General features: G+C 42.2%; 1 protein-coding gene across 6 annotated transcripts in view; it reads right to left on the bottom strand.

The window, feature by feature from the left end:
- Positions 1–2175: 2175 nt before the first annotated feature.
- pias1b (protein inhibitor of activated STAT, 1b) overlaps positions 2176–25112 on the bottom strand; it is a 170851-nt gene continuing 147914 nt past the window's right edge. For all 6 annotated transcript variants that reach the window (XM_038814871.1, XM_038814869.1, XM_038814873.1 and 3 more), the window contains 5 exons: positions 15891–16021; positions 11589–11751; positions 10000–10139; positions 6362–6399; positions 2176–5254 (listed from right to left, as the gene is read on the bottom strand). In XM_038814871.1, coding sequence (XP_038670799.1) covers positions 4946–5254; positions 6362–6399; positions 10000–10139; positions 11589–11751; positions 15891–16021 — 781 coding nt within the window. In that variant the 3' untranslated portion in view covers positions 2176–4945. The remainder of the gene's footprint in view (positions 5255–6361; positions 6400–9999; positions 10140–11588; positions 11752–15890; positions 16022–25112) is intronic.

Raw genomic sequence — 25112 nt, 5'->3', positions numbered from 1 at the left:
TAGGAGCAGGAGTAGGCCACCTGGCCCTTCGAGCCTGCTCCGCCATTCAACGATATCATGGCTGATTCAACTTCACTTTCCCACCCAAACACCATAACCCTTTATTCTTCAAAAAAACTATCTTTATCTTGAAAACATTTAATGAAGGTGCCTCAACTGCTTCACTGGGCAGGGAATTCCACAGATTCACAACCCTTTGGGTGAAGAAGTTCCTCCTAAACTCAGTCCTAAATCTACTTCCCCTTATTTTGAGGCTATGCCCCCTAGTTCTGCTTTCACCTGCCAGTGGAAAAAACCTGCCCACATCTATCCTATCTATTCCCTTCGTAATTTTATGTTTCTATAAGATCCCCTCCGCATCCTTCTAAATTCCAACGAGTTCACTCCCTGTCTACTCAACCTCTCCTCGTAATCCAACCCCTCAATTCTGGGATTAACCTAGTGAATCTCCTCTGCACACCCTCCAGTGTCAGTATGTCCCTTCTCAGGTAAGACCACCAAAACTGAACACAATACTCCAGGTGTGGCCTGGAGATTTTTGTTATCCAAAGACATCAAGGGGTATGGAGAAAAAGCAGGAAGATGGAGTTAGGTCGCAGATCAGTCATGATCTCTTTGAATGGTGGAAAAGGCTAAATGAGCGACTCCTATTCCTACTACACAGGAAAGACTCGCATTCAACCCTTAATGCAGGAATAGCTGGTCGCTGCTCATGCTGGAAGAAAACCAAAAATAAGCAGCTATGCTTTCTGTTCAATCACTATCTAGTAATTCCTCACTGGAAAGTGTGTACACTCAAATTTATGGAGAGGATTGAATGCCCAACGCATGCTATCCAGTCAAAATATTAAGTCCTTCAGTTGAGGGAGACAAAACTGAAGATATTAAAATAAATCTGTTAAGTATGTGCAAAATCTTGAATTCATCTCTACACGTGTATCAGATTAGCAACTATATAATAAATCATGAGTAGACACACTACACCAAAACCCTAATCAAGATGACCTTTCCTCTGATGAACCAACCAGGCTGTGGTTTTACAACAGAATTATCAGGGAACTTAGCATTACTCAACTGGAAAAACAAGGTGGCCAAGTATAACATACACTATTAAGACTGGAAAGACAGGAACATTACCTGTGTTGCAGGCTAGGATTTGGCAAAAACAAAGACCGAAGTGTCACGTTTGGTGCTGATGGAGAACAGTTCTGTCAGTTAATAAGCCACACAAGATAATATCTTGAGCACTGATTTCCACACGCCAAGCAGTGTCACTGAACCCCAAAGCTACTAAACCTTTGACTGCTAGCTTACTTCAGACATACAAAGACATGCAAAACAAAACCTCAATGCCAGTCCAAGGTGATTCAACTTCCTTTTCAGGTTCTGTGCCACCACAACCAGCCTTTCCAGCCCATTAACATCACTAATGTGGTCAATGACACACAAAGTGTTGATTCTTGGCCTTTTCTTTTTGTACTCTTTATCATAGAATTTACCGTGCAGGAGGCCATTTGGCCCATCGAGTCTGCACTGGCCCTTGGAAAGAACCCTTGCGTGGAAAGTTTTTTTACGCAGAGGGTGGTGGGTGCCTGGAACATTTTGCCAGTGGAGGTGGTAGAGGCGGGCACGATAGCATCATTTAAGATGCATCTAGACAGATATATGAACGGGTGAGGAACAGGGAAGTAGATCCTTGGAAAATAGGCGACAGGTTTAGATAAAGGATCTGGATCGGCGCAGGCTGGGAGGGCCGAAGGGCCTGTTCCTGTGCTGTAATTTTCTTTATTCTTTGTTCTAAGCCCACATCCCCACCCTATCCCCATAATCCAGTAACCCCACCTAACCTTTTTTGGACACTATGGGCAATTTAGCATGGCCAATCCAGCTAGCCTGCACATATTTGTACTGTGGGAGGAAACCGGAGCACCCGGAGGAAACCCATGCAGACATGGGGAGCATGTACAGACTCCGCACAGTGACCCAAGCCGGGAATTGAACCCGGGACCCTGGTGCTGTGAAGCAACTGTGCTAACCACTGTGCTATCGTGCTGCCCCTGTGCTACAAAGCTGCCCTTATCCAAGGGTATGAGAGGTCAAATGCCACAATCTCAATATTTTTGTGAATAGGAGTAGTTTCAAATAGCTTAATAAAGGAAACAACACAAGCAGAAGTTGGAAAGGAGAAGACCCAACTCTACTGCTGGGAACGTTTTGCTTTTTTATTACATCTAAAAGATCTCTACATTAACAGGTAACATTCATTAGGTAAACAATTTCTTTCAATGCATGAAATAAATATTTTCACGTGGTACTTTATACAAACCGACACTGGTCTACTATACTCAATTATAAAAAAAAAGCCATTTCTCTGGTTTGGCATGCGGTCACGGAAACCAGCATTGTGAAAGATTTAAGGCAGTAAAATTATTAGAGTTGTCTTTGACACCTTTGGAGAGAAGTGATCACAGAATTTACAAATTTGAAGAGGTGGAGTTTCCAAGCTTGCGAGAATCCAATTTACAGCGACACTTCCCGTGTAAATAGATTCAACACAGCACACTGCTTGATAACTCCACAATACATATCTGGTAAGTAAAATAATGCCGTGTACAAGCTGTCTTATTCCTTTAAGGAAAATATACCCTTCACTTGTTGAAATGCAGCACGATACCTGAAAGATCCAGCCATGCAAGATGCATTTTACTCCAGATGGACCTATAATCAGATTAAAGCACAACCTGGATCAAAGTATTGGTTTCCGATTAACCAAACCCACTTTGTATCAAGTCCGGTTGCAACTGGAATTCATGAAAGTAGAACACTAGAAATAAAATCTTGATTAAAGCATAAGCACCTTCCCACTGGTTGAACATCCAGCCAGTCTACTACAAACCAGTGCATAATTTTTAATGAGCTGCTGAACAATTAACTCTTTGGACAGTGAGATGGATTGGATCATATAATCTGAAGTGACAAAACATCCCAGCTCAACTAGAATACCTTACCCTTCCTCCCACCCCCCAAAAATGCAAGTAGTTGCATTTTCTATAACTCAGCCCAACCATACTTTTATTACCCATGAGCATCTTTTGGTTCTAATGTGTTATTTGTCAATTTTCTCCCTGGCTCGCAAAGGTATTCCCTTCTTGAGGGTGATACGCTGGGGCAGATCACCCTCAATACTGTACCCAAGTGGCTCCAGGGTGAGAGTCCATAAGCTACTTGAACTGTAGGGGATAGGACACAAATTGTAGATAAATTGAATCCTGGTCTGATGCCACGTCCACATGTGTATTTTAAATAGGGCCACTGCATCACGAGCAGGAATGTGCAATCCCCCCAGGCTGTCTGTTCAACTCCACTAGGTACCAATTATTGTACGCTACCATATCAAGCCAAGATCTGCTAACAGCACACCCGGTATGAAATTTAACTTGGAATTTCTTTGATCTGAATGGCTTGGTGGTCCTGTATGCAGATGGCGTCTCTTCAGCATAACAATTCTAAACAGAACACATTTTAAAAAGTCATCTCTCCAGTGCACTTGAATCTAAACTGATTGAACTAATCCACAACAGTAAAAGAGGTGTATGATAAAGATCAAGATTTTTTTAAAAATGTTAATTTTCTTCTTTAGTATGCTTAATAGTCGGTTTACTTTCCAACTACTTGGTTGCAAATCCTGCTCTAATACATTCAATGGTGAGACAGAATCGTTACCATCTGAATACATCAAGAGGGGAGAATCTGGAATATCTACCTGGAAAACATTCATTTTAGTTGGGTTGATATTATACTTGGCAAGGGTTCCAAGTGCACTGAACAAGCAAAATCAAGTTATTGGAACATGAATTAAAAAATCAATGGTCATGAAAAGGGTTAATTGGTGTCAATAATACACCAAAAATACCCAAATTCTGGCAGTCCAATTGCAACTGGGAAGAACACAAAGTGGACGTTGATGGATTGCTACATGCGGCATCAGATACAGGGCGAGCTTTGCACACCCAATCTGGTAGTGTTCCTGGGAGGCTGGTTATAAAGATTCAACAGCTGCTCAAGGGACAGTGCACGTGTACAAAGGGAATTTTTAAAATATACATATATATTTTTTAAAATACACACACCGCGGAGGCATTCTGCAGGTAGAGCTTTTCAGGGAATATTGAGAAATAAAATGACTGATTTTTCCAAAATAGAAATCACAATGAAAAGTGCGACAGAAAACATGACTCCTCGCCATTAGCAACTTAAATTCCTTAATGCTTGAGAAATGCTACTTTGTAAAATTAAATTCAAGTGGAAGTTGTGAGGGGTTAGAAAAAACACCCCCCCCCCAAAAAAAACAAAATTACCGGAAATGGCCTTTTTTTTGTGGAAAAATTGTACGATACTGTGCATTCTCCGAAGCTACTTCCTGCAAACGCAGAGGGAATGATATGGGAAACAGTCAAGATACTTTACATAACTTAAAAGTATAATAAAATTATTTTGCACAAAAAAAAATTACTATTGTTGTCAACCATTGACATCGCAGTTCTTTCTGAAAGAAAGAATATTCTACAGTGAAGTACAAGAATGGAAGATTCCTAATTGAAATAATGTCAACTGTGAAGGAAATAATGCCATTGAACAACAAATACAAAAAGTAATATCACAGAACAGACAAATACATCGTAAAAACTCTGCTTTCACAAAGTGAACTGAAATAACCTTAAAAGACAGACAGTTCGAATTTATATACAAAAGTTAACTGAAAATATAGTATTTTGTTCTCTGTACATGGTGTATTTTTTTATACATTTTTTTCTGTTTATTTAAAAAAGGGTCTCTACACTTCTAAATTTGTTTTTAAAAGATGAAACAGCTCAGATTTTCTTTTTCTCTTACTATCCTGGCCCAACCACACAAAAGACACATTTATCGCCCATTATTTCAAATCTCAGTCCAATGAAATAACGTCTGGCATTGCGCCAAAGAGGTTGCCGCTTTCCACGCTGCTGCGGTTAGCCCCAGGATGTCCGAGATTTTCCCGCAAGCTGCTGGAGGAGACTAGGCTGCTGTTGCTCCCGCTGCTGCTGCCGCCGTTTGTTACCGCCAGCGCGTTGGCGGGCGACGAGCTCGGCTGCTCCAGGAACATTTGCGAAGAGCCGTATGGGAAGAATCGGTTGAGCGAGGAGTGAATGAGGTCCTGATCCTCTGAAGCACTGGCTGCAGCCGCTGCAGCGGCAAGGAGGGAGGTGTTGTAATGCTGTGGTAAGAACAAGAGCACAGAACATTATTACAGATTGAGAGGCTTTGAAAGCTTATTAATTCTCCCACTCATCTCAGTCTCGCCCTGGCTAATTACAATGCACAAGTATTCAAATATTGACATTTATTATACTTTACGTTTGCACAAAAAAGCAGCTTCCTTCCTTGAAAAAAATTAAATACATTCAACCTTTAACACACCTGAACCATTTAACAAACTAGCTACTTGATGCGACTTGCAATAGAATTAGCATCTGTCACAAGACAGAGCAAGTCTCAAATATTTTCTTGACTTTATATGTTCAAACTTACTCTATCCTAGATTTACGATTGTTCCTCACATGATGCCCTTCAGTGCTATCCTTCCCCAATCTTCTTCCTCACTAAGATAGTGGACAAGTGACCTCTGGCTATTAGGTTCATGGGATGTGGCAAAGCAAGCATTCACTGCTGGCAGTGAGCTGCCTTCTTGACAACAGAGTGGCTTGTTTAGCCACTTCAGAGGGAGGAAAATGCTAACAATTGCTGGGTGTCTGGAGTCACGCACAGGCCATACTGGGCAAGGACAGAAAGTTCTCTTCCCTAAAGGACATTGGTGAGCCAAATCACTATTTATGATAACTGGTAGGTACATGGTCGACCTTAACTTATCTTTTATTCCATCTTTAATTAACTGAATTCTATTGCCCAAGTTGCCTTGGTGAGATTTGAGCTCATGATACCATAATGAGCTCATAATCCAGGTGTCTGGATTACTCATCATGTGACATAACCCCTGTACAAAGCGTTTCGTTGATGTAGCCTACTCTCTCATCGCCTAGTCCTCATTACATAGAAACATAGAACAGTACAGCACAGAACAGGCCCTTCGGCCCTCGATGTTGTGCCGAGCAATGATCACCCTAGCGTTTTCTCCATAAAGTCTTATTTAAGTTCAACTTCTAAAATTTAGCATCAAGCATCAGAACCAAATCAATTTCCACTGACACATCACAATGCTCATGAAAAATCCAATACAAACACATGCAAATCACTGATAAATTCATGATGTAACAAAAAAAACCTCAAGATTTCAATAGTAAAAGTGTCCAGACATGTTACATACCTGATTGTCCCCTTGTAAGAAGGGAAATAGGTCTAAGCCTGTTTGAACAAGGGAAACGGTAAAATATTAGAACAAATTTTATCTACAAAGACCTTATTTCAATCAGACTTTGGATTTTGGGTTTCAAGCGTATTTCCATCATTATTGAGCAGGGAATAAGGTCAAGTAACTATAGGCTTTGACATCTGTTTAGCCTGGATCGCCATACACCAATGCCCGGAAGTTAGCTTCCCCATCTTTACACTAGTAAGAGCATCCTGTCCTGACAGTATTTCATACCCGGTTTATGGCTGTGCTATTGGGAGCAGAAAGGTGGGTTTGGCAATGGTGCATGTGGAACTGGCTCACAAATTCAGTCTTTCACAATCGGAATTATAATTTTAAATGTTTCTGTAAGATCCCCCCTCATCCTTCTAAATTCCAACGAGTACAGTCCCAGTCTACTCAACCTCTCCTCATAATCCAACCCCTTCAACTCTGGGATTAACCTAGTGAATCTCCTCTGCACACCCTCCAGTGCCAGTACGTCCTTTCTCAAGTAAGGAGACCAAAACTGAACACAATACTCCAGGTGTGGCCTCACTAACACCTTATACAATTGCAACATAACCTCCCTAGTCTTAAACTCCATCCCTCTAGCAATGAAGGACAAAATTCCATTTGCCTTCTTAATCACCTATTGCACCTGTAAACCAACCTTCTGTGACTCATGCATTAGCACACCCAAGTCTCTCTGCACAGCGGCATCTTTAATATTTTATCGTTTAAATAATAATCCCGTTTGCTGTATTCCTACCAAAATGGATAACCTCACATTTGTCAACATTGTATTCCATCTGCCAGACCCTAGCCCATTCACTTAACCTATCCAAATCCCTCTGCAGACTTCCAGTATCCTCTGCACTTTTCGCTTTACCACTCATCTTAGTGTCATCTGCAAACTTGGACACATTGCCCTTGGTCCCCAACTCTAAATCATCTATGTAAATTGTGAACAATTGTGGGCCCAACACGGATCCCTGAGGGACACCACTAGCTACTGATTGCCAACCAGAGAAACACCCATTAATCCCCACTCTTTGCTTTCTATTAATTAACCAATCCTCTATCCATGCTACTACTTTACCCTTAATGCCATGCATCTTTATCTTATGCAGCAACCTTTTGTGTGGCACCTTGACAAAAGCTTTCTGGAAATCCAGATATACCACATCCATCGGCTCCCCGTTATCTACTGCACTGGTAATGTCCTCAAAAAATTCCACTAAATTAGTTAGGCATGACCTGCCCTTTATGAACCCATGCTGCATCTGCCCAATGGGACAATTTTGATCCAGATGCCTCGCTATTTCTTCCTTGATGATAGATTCCAGCATCTTCCCTACTATCGAAGTTAAGCTCACTGGCCTATAATTTCCTGCTTTCTGCCTACCTCCTTTTTTTAAACAGTGGCGTCACGTTTGCTAATTTCCAATCCACTGGGACCACCCCAGAGTCTAGTGCATTTCAGTAAATTATCACTAGTGTATCTGCAATTTCCCTAGCCATCTCTTTTAGCACTCTGGGATGCATTCCATCAGGGCCAGGAGACTTGTCTACCTTTAGCCCCATTAGCTGGCCCATCACTATCTCCTTAGTGATAACAATCCTCTCAAGGTCCTCACCTGTCATAGCCTCATTTCTATCAGTCGCTGGCATGTTATTTGTGTCTTCCACTGTGAAGACCGACCCAAAAAACCTGTTCAGTTCCTCAGCCATTTCCTCATTTCCCATTATTAAAACTCCCTTCTCATCCTCTAAAGGACCAATATTTACCTTAGCCACTCTTTTTTGTTTTATATATATGTAAAAACTTTTACTGTCTGTTTATATTCTGAGCAAGTTTACTCTCATACTCTATCTTACTCTTCTTTATAGCTTTTTTAGTAGCTTTCTGTTGCCCCCTAAAGATTTCCCAGTCCTCTAATCTCCCAGCAATCTTTGCCACTTTGTATGCTTTTTCCTTCAATTTGATACTCTCCCTTATTTCCTTAGATATCCACGGTCGATTTTCCCTCTTTCTACCGTCCTTCATTTTTGTTGGTATAAACCTTTGCTGAGCACTGTGAAAAATCGCTTGGAAGGTTCTCCACTGTTCCTCAACTGTTCCACCATAAAGTCTTAGCTCCCAGTCTACCTTAGCTAGTTCTTTTCTCATCCACTTGTAATCTCCTTTGTTTAAACACAAAACACTAGTACTTGATTTTACTTTCTCACCCTCCATCTGTATTTTAAATTCCACCATATTGTGATCGCTCCTTCCGAGAGGATCCCTAACTATGAGATCATCAATCAATCCTGTCTCATTACACAGGACAAGATCTAGGACCGCTTGTTCCCTCGTTGGAAATATTGGTCATATTGGAAAATATGACACCATTTACACAAACAGAATTTCTCTGCTTTCTAAATGACCAATACAGTACCAAACAGCTTATACTGCGGGGCTGTTTAGCACACTGGGCTAAATCGCTGGCTTTGAAAGCAGACCAAGGCAGGCCAGCAGCACGGTTCAATTCCCGTAACAGCCTTCCCGAACAGGCGCCGGAATGTGGCGACTCGGGGCTTTTCACAGTAACTTCATTGAAGCCTACTCGTGACAATAAGCAATTCTTTCTGTATGCCTGCTGGCTAACTTTTTAAAAATAAATTTAGAGTTTTCCAATTAAGGGGCAATTTAGTGTGGCCAATCTACCCAACCTGCAGATCTTTGGGCTGTGAGGGTGAAACCCATGCAAACACGGGGAGAATGTGCAAAACTCCACACGGACGGTGACCTAGAGTCGGGATCGAACCTGGGACCTCGGCGCCGTGAGGCAGCAGGGCTAACCCGCCTGCTGGCTAACTTGACATAGAGGGTTGGAAACGAGATTATATTAGCCCACAACACCTGCAAGGTCCCAGGTTTGAATCCCTGGTCTCTTGATTCAGCTTTTGGTTGGAGGTGGCATTTAGGGTACGATATGGCTAACCTCGGTACTGCCAGGCTTGGGAAACAGTAAAGTTAGATTACAAAGCTTCCCACCAATGCCTTTGGGTAAATAGGTCAGGGACTGAATTGAGACCAGAACAGGAATCAATGAGAACAAAAACAGAAACCGTGCAGCAACACAAACAGGACCCTGCAGCGATGATCTGCACAGTCAAAGAGCTAGCCCATTAATCTAATAGTTAGACTCGCATGAAGAGTGGTAACTTGAGTGAGGAAGCCAACTGCTGGGAGCTCATACTGACCGCAGCCAGTGTCCGTGCTTAAGAGCAGGGAGAAATTTGGAGAATACCACATATCTGATACCTGTGTTAAAGATCAAACAATGCATTTCGAAGAATCACACCAGCTTTTGATAATCAAATCGCAAACTAATCATGTTTTTTGTTGACCACTTTTTTATTTTACTCCACGAGATTGAGGGGATTTAGAGTGACAAAAACAAGTTAACACAACTGAAGCACTTTCTGGATTCACAATTGTATTGCTCTACAGATACTTTGGTTAATTGGTATTGTTTTGCTCTTATCTTACAACACCTCCAATGCGTCAATAATTCATTTCTCAGCATCAAAGCCTCAGTTGAAGACACCACTATTAAGTAGCTTACCCTGCAGTTCATACGGCAGAGTTGGCAAGTGGTACGAATGACGGTAGTCTTGAAAAGGAGCCGAGATAAAATTTGTATCCAGGGTCGGTATGCTTGGAGTTCTTGTTACCGGCGACGTTTGATGGTGGAGGTTTAAAACCCTGTATACAGGAAAGACTTTAGATGTTCAAGCTAATTCATTTTTAACAAATCGTAACAAATCAAAAAGAAGCAAGTTTGATTTCTGATCACTTATGAATTAACTGGTGCCACTGAGGATGATATTCCTGCTCACTTGCCAATAATCTGTCCTTAGTGGATGCTGGATTGGGACCTGATCAGACTTGATCCTGTCGAATGTAGCGGAACACTCAAGCATCCAGTAAAACAAAGCATGGTCACTTGGGCGAAGGACAAACGGTGCCAGGTGCTTGTGGAAGCTTATGAGTATGCCAGTGTTTTCAGGAGCAGAGAAAAAGGTGGGAGGGTAACCGAGGAATGACAGAAAGATCAGGAAGTTGTGAGCAAGGAAACAAGCTGATTGTTAAGTGTGTGCTCCTGCCTTGGAAGTGGACACTTAAGTACAACTTCACGGGTCCTACAGATTCATTGCCCAAATTCAGTTTTGTAGCCAATGTAAGTGATTAGAATCATCCCATGGGAACAGGCGTTGATCCTTTTTAAGTTTACATAGCAAAGTTTAAAATAGATAGCTAAAAAGCCAGCTGGTTATTTGGATAATTTAAATATTCTGATTTTAGATTGCAGTTTCAACATACACATATTAGAAGAGACTTGCATTACAGTTAAATGAAAAACAAATTGTATTTCCAGAAGCTTTAGTCTTGCAATCGCTGCCTAGATTTACCATGAAGGGCAGCCATTTGGGCAGGAGACATGCAGCTTTACTTAACACGAATAAGCACACTCAAGAGCTCAGAGAAAATTCAAGGGAAGGTATTAAGAAAATAAATGCAAGAGTGTTTTACAGAATATAACAGTCTTGGAGGTTGAAAACAAGTGACCATTACTGTCAACAATCATTGCATCCAAACAATCATTTTGCAATCTTGGTCTTCAAATGCTGAAATAAAACACCACAAACTGACATGTATATACTGCCTTTCACATACGAATTGTCCCACAGTGCTCTACAATTAGAAACTAGTCAAACAGGAAAACAAAAGTTTAAAAAAACATAAAAGTACTGGATAAAATCAGCAGATCTAGCAGCATCCATGGAGAGAAAAATAGTTAACGTTTCCAGTCCGCATGAGATCATTTTTCTGTTTTTGTTTGAGATTCCAGCATCACCGTACAGTATTCTGCTTTTTTATAGTCAAGAGTTTAAATTGAGTGAAGACTTCAGAAGGTAGAGAAAGATAGGAAGCGAATCCCAGAGTGCAGGGAGATACTGATTGCTGGATACACCAAAAATCATGGTTCTGAAAGGAGAAGCAGATATATTTTGTTCTGCATGTTGTCAGTTTTCAAATGACCATGAATGGAGATTGCTTAAAGTCCATCAAATCATAGATTTTTTTGTGCGTCATTCAAGGCCATTGCAAACAGAAACAGCTTCACCAGACTGATCACAATCCAAAGCTTACCCCTTATTGATGGACGGTGATGGAGAAGAGATCGAAGGGTACCGCTTTGCAGGTGGCTCCTCTTCTTCCTCTTCCGATGAACTGTCCAGCGTCAGATCAATCACTTCCACTTTTCTATTATCTTGGGATGAATGTCTGTGCTCGGACAAGCTTTTACAAGCGCCTAGTGAACAAAGCAAACCAATTGTTGGTATTTTTGAGAGAGAAACAAAGACGCATGTCGGAAACTGGGGCATTTTCATCTCTGTGAGTTTCTTTTTTTCCGTCTCCTTCAGCAACTGTTAATCTTTCCTTTGAAAAAAGTGAAACGCATTTGCGAAAAAAAAGATGGATTATTTAATCTTAACTTGACACAAAACAGCCCCTCAATGCCCAAAAGGTTAGGTGGGATTACTGGGTTGTGGGGTTAGGGTAGAGGTGTGGGCTTTGATAGGGTGCCTTTCCAAGGACCGGTGCAGACTCGATGGGCCGAATGGCCTCCTTCTGCACTGTAGATTCGGAGGCAAACCTATTTTAACATTTCACTTCCATTGAGAGTTCAGAAACAATGCAACTTGTCTGGCACTGGGGAGTTTTAAAAAGGGGCCTAAAAGGTCATTCTGCAGTACTGGCACCATTGCTAAGCCAGATTTATCATAGAATTCACAGTGCAGAAGGAGGCCATTCAGCCCATCGAGTCTGCACCGGCTCCTGGATAGAGTACCCAACCCAAGGTCAACACCTCCACCCTATCCCCATAACCCAGTAACCCCACCCAACACTAAGGGCAATTTTGGACACTAAGGGCAATTTGTCACGGCCAATCCACCTAACCTGCGTATCTTTGGACTGTGGGAGGAAACCGGAGCACCCGGAGGAAACCCACGCACACACGGGGAGGATGTGCAGACTCCGCACAGTGACCCAAGCCGGAATCGAACCTGGGACCCTGGAGCTGTGAAGCAATTGTGCTAACCACAATGCTACCGTGCTGCCCACATGGCTCTCAGCTGAAGGCCAAATTTTCAAGACCTTGATCTATGCATTAAATATTAGGCAAGTACTGTGTACGAGAGTGCGTGTGAGAGCGCGAATGCATGCAAGTAGATCGGTTGGGGGGGGGGGGGGGGTGTAAAATGATCAGTTTGGCTGTATCTGTTCTAGTTTCATACCGCTTGTGCTTCATCACATTCAATTATAAAGCTGGATATTTAACTTATTTAGTACTCAACAAAAACAGAAAATACTGGACAATCGCAGCAAGTCTCACAGCATCTGTGGAGAAAGAAGGGAGCTTGATCACTCAAAGCTTTGACAGTCATCCAGACTCGAAACATTAAGGGCAGCACGGTAGTACAAGTGGCTAGCATTGTGGCTTCACAACGCCAGGGTCCCAGGTTCAATTGCCCACTGGGTCACTGTCTGTGCGGAGTCTGCACGTCCTCCCAGTGTCTGTGTGGTTTTCCTCCGGGTGTTCTGGTTTCCTCCCACAGTCCAAAGACGATCAGGTGAGGTGGATTGGCCATGATAAATTGCCCTTAATGTCCAAAAAGGTTAGGAGGGGTTATTGGGATAGGGTGGAAGTGAGTGTTAAAGTGGGTCGGTACAGACTCGATGGGCTGAATGGCCTCCTTCTGCACTGTATGTTCTATGTATTAGCTCCCTTCTCTCTCCACAGATGCTGTCAGATCTGCTGCCATTGTCCAGTATTTTCTGCTTTTGTTGCAGATTCCAGCATCCGCAGTAATTTGCTTTAAACTTATTTGCAGCTGGTTTATGTGTAGCAAGTTGTGTCTGTTAGAAGTACAAGATGTATTTTATTAAATGAACCTGCAATGGTTAATTAAGACTGTGCTACATCTTTACAATCTTGGAAGGTGCATTTTGTTCCTGACATCATCCCCTAAAATTCAGATAAGAGACCCTTCCCTTATATTGAAAGAGGCTTAATGTCATAGCCCTATTATAATTCAATCTCTTCCAAAACTAAGCAACTCATCTCCCCCCAAATCAGGTAAAGTAACAGAATGGTTGGTACTAGAATAATAATCTGAAGGTCTGCACTTGACCCAAAAACAGGAGTTCAAATCCCACCATGGCATCTGGGAAATTTTAAACTTAGTTAATTAAATAAATCTGGAATAAGATACTACATTAATGGTAACCATGTAACTATCCGATTGTCATTAATAACCCACCTAACTGCGCCTATTGCAACTGCAGACTGACAGCAATGTGACTGACTCTTAACTCTCCTGAAGTGGCCTAACAAAGCACTCAGTTGCATGAAAAGATTGAAGAATAAAGCCAGTTAGACTATCTGGCATTGACCTCAGTAACAAATATAACCAAGGCACATCTAACCAGCCAACTGAGTTTATCTTTTTTTTTTCATTCAAGGGATGTGGCCATAACCAGCTGGACACGCATTCATTGCCCATCTCAAATTGCCTTTGAGGTGGTGGTGAGTTGCCTTCTTGAACTGCTGCGGTCCATGTGGTGTAGGTACACCCACTGTGCTGTTAGGAAGGGATTCTAGGATTTTGACCCAGCGGATAGTGAAACTTCTTCAGTACTGTTGGAGCTGCACTCATCCATGCAAGTGGAGAGTATTCCATCACACTCCTGAGTTGCGCCTTGCAGATTGTAGACAAACTTTGGTGATGAGTTAAACATAATAATCTTTATTAGTGTTACAAGTGGGCTTACATTAACACTGCAATAAAGTTACTGTGAAAAGCCCTTCAGTATTCCTACCCGCTGACCTGCTCTTCTAGCCACAGTTTTTGTATGGCTAGGCCATCTTCACCACATGGTCTGCAACAGTTGAAGGCCATGGCTTACCACCACCTTCTCAAGGCCAATTAGGAATGAATAATAAATATTGACAAAACCCATATATCATGAATAAATAAACAAATCTATAGGCTTTTAAATCCTCATCACAATGTTACCAATCACTATTTCCAAGAACACGTTTTTGGGTTATTTTCAACACAGAGGTGACATATATAAAGTTCCTTACTCCTTTACCTAGTACATTCAATTAAACGAAAATCCTGTTGTCTGAAACTTCACTACATTTCCACTTCATGATTCCACACATTTTTGAATAGTGCACTGATTTTGCTAATCTTACACCTCAAAAAGTTTGAGATTCAGACAGCTGCAAAAGCAAATCGAACACTGGGTATAACGGCTATCGTAACAGTTTATTTTCGAGATATAAATTGTGTTGTTTTACCATCCAATTTTAGCAGGAGGTAACAATTTGTGGTCAAAACTATTTTCTTGGCATAATGCTAACTACCACCAAACCGGATTGCAGAAGACATTTAGAACAAAAAAGCACTAAGCCGCAAAAGCAATACAGCAGCCTGTTAAAACACAAACAAGATTAATTTGTTTCAATTGATCGTAGTGATTCCTTGTTGCTTCTCCCCTTCGCCTCTTCCCCCCCCCCCCCCAACCCCAACACACACACACACACACACACACACACACACACCAGAGGGTTTTAGACCATCTTACTGGAAGAAGTCTACTGTTCCTGTCAGTGTTTCAGTTTTGTTCACGTGCTTCTGCCTCATGGGTCAGTGTCAAGAATACGACAACACACAATGCTGGATTTGTAGGTCTTGGATCCAATCATTTTCTTACTTGCTTAAGGAGGGTGGGAAACTACTGGACCAGCATTTTAATTAGTGTTCATTCACTTCCTGGATAGAAACAAGTGCAAGCCTGGTTTGTAATAGCATTCCCTTTCAGAGTTTACAGTGCAGAAGGAGGCCATTCGGCCCATCAGGTCCACACTGGCCTTTGGAAAGAGCACCCTACCCCCGTAACCCCACCTAACCTTTTGGAAACTAAGGGGCAATTTAGCATGGCCAATCCACCTAACCTGCATATTTGGACTGTGGGAGGAAACTGGAGCACCGGAGGAAACCCACGCAGACACGGGGAGAACGGGCATACCCCACACAGTCACCCAAGGCTGGAATTGAAACCTGGGGCCCTGGAGCTGTGAGGCAGCAGTGCGAAATACTGTGCCACTCTTATGCCACATTTCACGTCGGTCCTGTAGTCAATAACCTTTTATCTCATCAGTGCACTCTGGTGAAGTCAACAAACTGTTATCTCATCAGTGCACTGTGGACTAGAGCCAAAAGGTGAAAAGAATTTCCACGACCACACCATTATCCAGATTTAACTAATCACTGGTACTTTGATATAGGAAGCCATTTGGACCACTGTGCCACATGGGAGCTTTCATCAAGTGAGCTTTCTGCTCAATCTCCATATCTGTGTTACAAAAGTGAGTACCTTCAACTCCATTATAAGTGGAATTTACTTCCTGGACCTCCTTCTTCATTCGCATCGGTGACCAGGCTCCATCTTCCTTAAACTGAATTTCATCACAGTCCGTACAGCAATTGAGGATTTCCATAAATAATCTGTTTTCAAAACAATTAGCAAGAGTCTATAAATTAATTACCAGGTAATATCATTGGTAGTAATGTTATTAAACATTTGCCAATAAATATTTCAGAACAAGATAACTGAGCAAAAGTCACTTCTGTGTAAACATTACTTTGAAAGTCTAAGAATTTATCAAGATGCAAAAATAAAAATATTCCAAACAAGACGCCCAAGCCGGAATGGAGACCATTTCAGAGGACCACTTGGGCCTTTTCCGCTTCTCATATCTTCAATCTCCAGGCATTCATATGGTGTAGCCAGGGTTTGATCATACAAGTATTTTAAAGATTCAATAAATGGAAATCTATACAAGACACAATACAGCCTTTCAATTGCAAACAGTAAGTCAAGATGTACTAATGATTTAATACTGACTTGGACAATTACTTGTTACTTTTAATTACTTGTTACTGTTAATTACACAATTAAAATTAAATTACTTTAAAAATCTCAGTTATTTAAACTTGCTTAATTTCATCAAGCATCATGTTCATTTATTATCCATACTACAGCCAACTGTAATTTATAAAGTTCTTTCTGTACTTGAGCTCATAGCTCCTCAAATTTTAAACATATAGAATCCCCAATGGCAGAGAAGTGCAAATATTTCACTTGGCACATCAATAAGCTACAGAAACCAGACAGATCTCAGATTAAATTCCTAATTTCTAACAAGTTAGTTTATTTCGGTCAGGTCACCACGTACAAGGGAGGGGGGCAATAATGACCTATTTTCTGATTGAAAGCACATATTTTATACAAGGATCAAGCCACACATCATGCTCTGCACTATTGAGCATCCCAATGATATTCATCTTGGATCATTGTAACAGGCTACTGTCATTTCAGGGTCCAGGTGTGATGGGCCAGAACAAAACTTTTAACTGCAATGCAGCAGGAACCACAGGTTGAAAAACAGCCCCATCATAACACAACTGAGTACAGACAAGCAATGGAAACAGAAAATGCTGGAAGCTCACAGGTCAGTGTTCACAGCAGATTCTACACCCAAAATGTTAGCCCACCTTCCGCCAGATGCTGACTCTGCTGCATCTGTAGCATTTTTGTTTTCATTTCAGAATGTTCAGCATCCCAGCTTTTCTTATCTCAAAATATTCAGAGACTGACTGTTTTGTCTCCTGCTCCCAAAAGGGCTGAGAGCTGTACAATAATTTAAGTGCCAACTCCATTGATCCAAGCTGCCAACAAAAGATGCTCAAAGTGGGAAAATGGAAAACACAATGAGGCAAATGAACAGTCCAACAGGTGTTAAAATAAGAGGGCATTGACACCTCACCTAATTAATTTCCTCACATTTCAGTGTGAGTACTAACTTGCTGTAAAATACCTTCCATTGTCACAAGCAGTTAAGCAGGGTTTAAACCTGCCTTTACAAAAGCAAAGTTATGATAATTTGGTGAATTTATTTTTGCTGACAATACCCAACTGAACTGATCTTTGAAATTAATGCAGATGCCCTTGCTTTGGGGGACAGCATAATGTAGAGGTGGAAGGAATGGAGGAAGAAAATTCTTTACTGCTGCTTATCAACTGTGTTAAGTGTGCTGATTTATAACTGCCATTGAAATAGCCAATCCCTTCAATTAACATTTTAAAAATGTAATCCAATTCTATTTTACTGCAGGTTCAAATTAAATTGCATATTTTTTTGTGATCTCAAATTTTTTTTATTTAATAAAGAGTGTCAGTGCGAACACACCACAGGGCCCTTCGTCTTATGGGGTAGGTACCCGCAAATGTGAATCCCATCAGCATGTGAATCTTGCTCATGCATAGGTCATGAATGTGCCGCATAGCTAAGAATGTGGGCATTGGTTTGTTGAGATACTTGAAGCTGGGTGTGAAAGAATCCCAGGCATCGTTAGCTGATGGGCTGGATCACAGCACAAAGCATTCCAGTGGCCTGCGCTGGTAGGATGCAGTTGTAGTTTGCTGAACTCCAGCAATATCCTTGGCAGCAAGTTGGCAAAAGCTGATTTCTTCATGTTCAAAGACAGGCGGGCGGGACCCTGCATGGCATATACGCTCAACCCACAATGAAGTGGAAGCTCCATTGACGTGGATTACTCCGTTATTTGACTTGAAGTCTCCAACTTAGTAATGGGTTTCTCTGTATCTCTCCGACTTGGCTGGGTCATACCATCTGGTGCAATTTCTCTTAACTATTGGGCATGTATACCTAGCCCTCTCACTTTCTCCCAATTCTTTGAGATTGATGGTCTTCCATTTATATTTCACGGAAGGTACTTTACCTCGAGCAGGATGAGGAAATCACCTCAATCTGACATCACGCTGCCGCGAGTGCGGCATTAAAGATTATTTTAATTGGTGCTGGAGCTGGGGACACGTACTGCTGAAGCAAAGATGCCTACCCTTCAGATACCTTTTACATCAAAAGAAATGACCCAGATTTCCCAGGCCTCCAGCCATTTGCTGTCAGGATCTCGCATCAAATCAGAAGGTGTGAATTGTTTGCTCCTTTTTAACATCAGTCGTGAGTATTGTCCAGCTGCTGCCAATCATTTAAGAAAACTCAGGACTGATTTCATACATGGGTCTTCCAGGTAGGATAGTAGAGGCAAAATCATTTAAGAAGTAGTGGGATTCTGTCATTTGGGTACATGACGCCTGTCTGAATGAGAGAGATGTAAAAGGAGGTTATGGGGTGACCTGATAGAAGTCCACAAACTTGAGGGGCATAGACAGAGTGGATAGTCAGAGACTTTTTCCCCACGGTAGAGGGGTCAATTACTAGGGGGCATAGGTTTAAGGTGCAAGGGGCAAGGTTAAGAGGAGATATGCGAGGCACTGGGTGCCTGGAACTCGCTGCAAGGGGCACCTTGACAAATACATGAACACGATGGGAATAGAGGGATACGGACGCAGGAAGTGTAGAAGATTTTAGTTTAGACGGGCAGCATGGTCGGCGTATGCATGGAGGGCCGAAGGGCCTGTTCCTGCGCTGTACTTTTCTTTGATCTTTGTTTTCAACTCCGCGCTCGGTATCCTTGAATTCTGTATCACTAGTCGCTCCCACAGCAGATTATGGGTCCTCTATAATCTGAAGAATATCGCTACCACTCAAAATACATTTTTATGATGGCATGAACCTGAGCTCTAAGAATATTAGCTTTAGAAAGGGTACAGTGTAGATTTTCTTTCTCCACACAAGGGGTGGTGGGAATATGGAACTCAACTCTCCGTAATGGCTGAGGATGCTGGGTCAACTGAAATTCTTAATATGGAGAACAATTAACTTTTGTTCAGCAAAAATATCAAGGGGCATGAAACAAAGACAAGTAAATGGAGCTGAGGGCAGATCATCCATGATCTATTTATGAACAGGAGTAGGACATTCTGTCTCTCGAGCCTGTTCTGCAATTCAATGAGTTATGGCTATTCAGTAACCTAATTCTATTTGCGTACTGTTGCCCCATATCACTTAATACCTTAGGGTAACAAAAATACATCACAGAATTTTAAATTAAGCGCAGAATATTCTTCCAAAATTCTACCATCCTTTGTGTGAAGTAGTAGTTCCTAGTTTCACCCCTGAAAGGTCTGGCTCTAATATTTTGACTGTGCCCCCTACTTGTAGGACTCTCCAACTGGTAGAAAAAGTTTCTCCTGCCCCATTCCCTTAATATCTTGAAAGCTTTTGATCACATCACCCAATAATCTAACCGTGTGCCAGAACAGGGCCAAAAGGCAGAATAGTTTAGGCTCGTCTATGTGTGTCAAAAACCTGCGTGCTTTGCATGACACTGCACTTTGTCACATGTGCTGCTCCATGTTTTCTTCTCTAATTAATAGAATTCAAATTCCACCACCTGCCATGGTAGGATTCAAACACATGCCTCTGGGTTACTGGTCCAGTCACATGACCAGACCACCCATCTTCTGAAAGCATTCAATTGACAAGCCAATGGCAAAGCAGGAAATTTGGTTATTTCATGTGCAATAGATAACTGAACAACTTGCAAAATTTAATCCATTGCCAGAGATTTACAATCTCTTGCAGAATTTAACAGCCCTGATACAAACGTAGCTACACTTTTACAAGTCAGTATTTCTTGAACTGGCTAGCTCTGATTTTCAAATGCAAGGTTAAGACTCCTTTTCCAAACATTTGGTTGGAAGCACAGAACTTGAACATTGCTGAAGAGAGAGTCACATTTCTGAAGGTTTTGTCTTGCACACATCGAAATAATTGCAGGAATGCCAAATTTCAGAAAGTTGCAACAATTTACACCGCAGGACTAAAGGATTCTGATCGGTTAATGAGTGGACTTTGATTGACTGGGGCGCCATTAGTTCCCTGTTGCTTTCTCCATGGCAATGCATCAGCTAACCAGTATCGACTTGTCAACCAATCAGCATCCTTTTTTCCTTTAGTGAAAATTGCTGTGATGGTTTAAAATTTGGCATTCTTGTTCTTGTCCTGATGTATGCAAATTAAAAGCTTTGACTCTCTTTTCAGCAATGCTCCCTAATTCTCTCAAGAGCTCTGTCCTGAGAATTGGCTCAAGTTGACATTCAAAACTACCATCTTAGTAATGGTAAAGCATTTTCTGGTCACTCAAGATTCTTGCTTTGTGCAAAACATGGAGGCCATTATAAAATTACATCAAATCATGTCTTAAAATATGCCATGTTGATGCCTCCAAGTGATACTGTGCACTGACACTTGTTTGGGTTCTGCCAGGGTCACTCAGCTCCTGATCTCATTCCAGCCTTGGTTCAAACATGGGCAAAAGAGCTGAACTCCAAAGTGAGGAGAGAGTGACTGTCCTTGACATCAAGGCAGCATGTGATAGAGTATGACATCAAAGAGCCCTAGCAAAACTGGAATCAAGGGAAAACTGTCCACTGGTTGGAGTCATACCTTGCACAAAGGGAGATGGTTGTGGTGGTAGGACATCAATCATCTCAGTCCTGGGACATCACTGCAGGTGTTCCTCAGGGTAGCGTCAAAGGCCTAACTATCTTCAGCTGCTTCATTAATGACCTTCCTTCCATCACAAGGTTAGATATGGGGATGTTCACTGATGATTGCTCCATTCATGTTCAGCTCCATTCCTGACTCCTCAGACACTGAAACAATCTACGTGCAAATGCAGCAAGACCTGGGCAATATCCAGGCTTGTGTGGCAAGTAACATGCCCGCCACACAGGTGCCAGGCAATGACCATCACCAATGAGAGAATCAAACAATCACCCCTTGACATTCAATGGCATTACTATTGCTGAATACATAGAAAATAGAAGAGGAGGCTATTCGACCCTTCGAGCCTGCTCTGCTATTCATTATGATCATGGCTGATCATCAAGTTCAATACCCTGATCCAGCCTTTCCCCCCATATCCCTTTAGCCCAAGAGCTATATCGAATTCCTTCTTGAAATTACACAATGTTTTGGCCTTGACTACTTTCTGTGGTTGCGAATTCCACATATCCACCATTCTCTTGGTGAAGCTCAGCCTATTATTATTATTATTCTTTAAAAGTTTACTCCTTATCCTCTAACTATGACCCCTAGTTCTGGACTCCCCCACCATCAGGAACATTATTTTTGAATCTACTTTGTTTAATCCTGTTAGAATTTTATAAGTTTCTATGAGATCCCCCCTCAAGTGAATCCCCACTATCAAAGCAAGGGGGTTTACCATTGACCACAAACTGAACTAGCCATATAGATACTGTGGCTACAAGAGCAGGTCAGAGGCTAGGAATCCTGCAGTGAGTAACTCACCTCCGGACTCCCCAAAGCCTGTTGACCACCTCCAAGACAGAGTGTCATGGCATACTCCCCACTTGCCTGGATGAATGCAGCTCCAACAACATTCAAGAAGCTCAACACCATCCAGGACCAAGCACCCCGCTTGTTTGGTACCCCTTACATTTAAAAAAAATGTTTTTTTAATAAAATAAATTTAGAGTACCCAATTATTTTTTCCAATTAAGGGTGGCCGATCCGCCTACCCTGCACATCTTTGGGTTGTGGGGGTGAACCCACGCAGACACGGGGAGAACGTGCCAACTCCACACGGACAGTGACCTAGAGCCGGGATTCGAACCCAGGTCCTCAGCGCCGTAGGCAGCAATGCTAACCACTGTGCCACCGTGCTGCCCTTTGTACCACTTATATAAACATTCATTCCTTCCACCACCATAGCACAGTAGCGGAACTGTGTACCATCTACAAGATGCACTGCACGAACTCACAAGACTCCTTCGGCAGCATCTTTCAAATCCATGACCACTACCATCTCGAAGGACAAGGGAACAGTACCACCTGGAAGTTCCATTCCAAGTCACTCAGCATCCTGATTTGGAAATCTATCGCCGTTTCTTCACTGTTGCTGGGTCAAAATCCTGGAACTCCCTTCCTAACAGCACAGTAGATATACCTATGTGACATGGACTGCAGCAGTTCAAGAAGGCAGCTCACCACCACCGTCTCGAGGGCTATTAGGGATGGACAACAAATGCTGGCCTAGCCAGTGACACCCACATCCTGGAAAAATGCAATAAAAAAAATAAAAACACACCTCTGATGGCTATTTTGTTCACATAGCTAATGGATCAAACTCAAATCCAAATAGGAATTATGCCCTAGTGGGGTGAATTCAATTTAAAAGCACAATAATATAAAATTAACCCAAAATCCCCTCGTAGGCCTTCAAGACAAAAAATGTCAAAGTGACAACAAGCCAAGATGGCAATGGCTTACTTCATTCAAAACAAAAACCCGAGCATGTTTACAGAACAGGAGGCCATCATCTGGCTTGCTGAGCCCATTTCTATATCCATCATGTGGAGGACATAATAACCTGAAGGCAACCTCAAACAGGCAATGTTTATAAATCCAACTTGGGAAACTGCTTAGATGCAGAGCTGAAAGGTATCAGAATTTTATATCGACCACCAAATTATGGCTTCAAGTTACGTCATTCTGATTGTGTTTTGTTGCATTATGTTTATGCTGTGCAAAAAATTGTCAATTTGAAAGCAGACAAGGGTCATCCAAAATATACACAACACAAGAAAAAACAATGCACGGATTCAACTGATCTTTCAGAATCTATAGTACTTTTTGCTGAAGGCGGTTAATTTAGATAATGCAAATCATATTATCAAACTGGAAACCAATATTTTAGCTTTTTACACCAATTAGCAGTAAGTCTTTTTTTTTGCAAAAAATTGGGTTTGACCAGAATGTACTCAGTCTCAGGTCTGCATCCCTTTCATCCACTCCCTTTCTAATAAAGTGATCATTCTTCATCGTACATCTGGTTCTGGTGCTATCGAAACCTGTTACAAAAGTGGGAAGGCATGTGGGAGAGGAATGTCTGGGACTGAGTCTGCACTCATGACCCCTCTCCTTTGAACACTTGCTTGAAATCTGTAAAATGTGTGCACGTTTCACTATATCATAACTTTACTAGAGTGGAGTATTAGAAATCATCTGCTGTACATATCCCTGTTTCCTAAGGCCACAGATATAGGAGCAGAATTGGGCCATTTGGCCCATCGGGTCAGCTCTGCCATTTGATCATGGCAGAAATGTTTCTCATCCCCATTCTCTTGCCTTCTAGAAACAGAGAAAAAAATAGGAGGAGGCAGCCATCCGGCCCTTCAAGCCCGCTCCGCCCTTCATTATGATCATGGCTGATTATCCAACTCAATAGCCTCATCCCGTTTCCCCCATATCCATTGATCCCCTTCGCCCTTTGTGCGATATCTAACTGCTTCCTGAAACCATACAATGTTTTGGACTCAGCTACTTCCTGTGGTAACGAATTCCACAGGCTCACTACTCTCTCTCTGGGTGAAGAAATTTCTCCTTTTTTCTGTCCTAAAATGGTCAACCCTGTATCCTCAGACTGTGACCCCTGGTTCTGGACACACCCACCATCGGGAATGCATCTACCCTGTATAGCCCTGTTAGAATTTTATAGGTAATGAGATACCCCCTCATTCTTCTTGAGGCAGCACAGTAGCATAGTGGTTAGCATAGTTGCTTCACAGCTCCAGGGTCCCAGGTTCGATTCCCGGCTTGGTTCACTGTCCGTGCATAGTCTGCACGTTCTCCCCGTGTCTGCGTGGGTTTCCTCCGGACGCTCCGGTTTCCTCCCACAGTCCAAAGATGTGCGGGTTAGCTGGATTGGCCATGCTAAATTGCCCTTAAGTGTCCAAAAAAAAGGGTTAAGTGGGTGCTACTGTGTTACGGGGATAGGGTTAGAGATGTGGGCTTGAGTAGGGTGCTCTTTGTCAGGGCCAGTTCAGACTCGATGGGCCGAATGGTCCCCTTCTACACTGTAAATTTTATGATTCCATGATTCTGAACTCCAGCGAATACAATCGTAACCGATTCAATCTCCCCTCGTACTTCAGTCCTGCCAGCCAAGAAATCAGTCTGGTAAACATTTGCTGCACTCTATAGCTTGAAAATCCTTCCTCAGATCAGGTCACCAAAACTGCACACAATATTCCAGGTGTGGCCTCAAGGAGGCCCTGTATAACTGCAGCAAGCCATCCCTGATCCTGTACTTGAATCTTCTCGCTATGAAGACCATTTGCCTTTACCATCTGCTGCACCTACATGCACCTTCAGTGACTATTGTACAAGGACCCCAGGTCTCATTGCACGTCCCGCTCTCTTAATTTATGGCCATTCGGATAATAGTTTGCCTTCTTATTTTTGTTACCAAAGTGGATAACATCGCAATTATCCAAATTAGACTGCATCTGCCATTCATTTACCCACTCACTCAACTTGTCCAAACCCCACTGAAGCATCTCTGCATCATCCTCACAGCTCACGCTTCCACCCAACGTGGTGCCATCTGCAAATCTGGAGATATGACATTTTGTTCCCTCATCTAAATCATGAATATATGTTAAAAGCTGGGGTCCCAGCACCGATCCCCAAGGTACCCCTCTAGTCACTGCCTTCCAATTTGAAAAAGACCCGCTACTTCCTTTGTTTCCTGTCTGCCAACCAATTTTCTATCCATCTCAATACACTACCCCCATCCCACG

The sequence above is a fragment of the Scyliorhinus canicula genome, chromosome 12 (assembly GCF_902713615.1).
Source record: "Scyliorhinus canicula chromosome 12, sScyCan1.1, whole genome shotgun sequence".
In the NCBI taxonomy this organism is placed as follows: domain Eukaryota; kingdom Metazoa; phylum Chordata; class Chondrichthyes; order Carcharhiniformes; family Scyliorhinidae; genus Scyliorhinus; species Scyliorhinus canicula.
The sequence above is the reverse complement of the archived record's forward strand: the minus strand, read 5'-3'. Positions and strand labels throughout refer to the sequence as shown.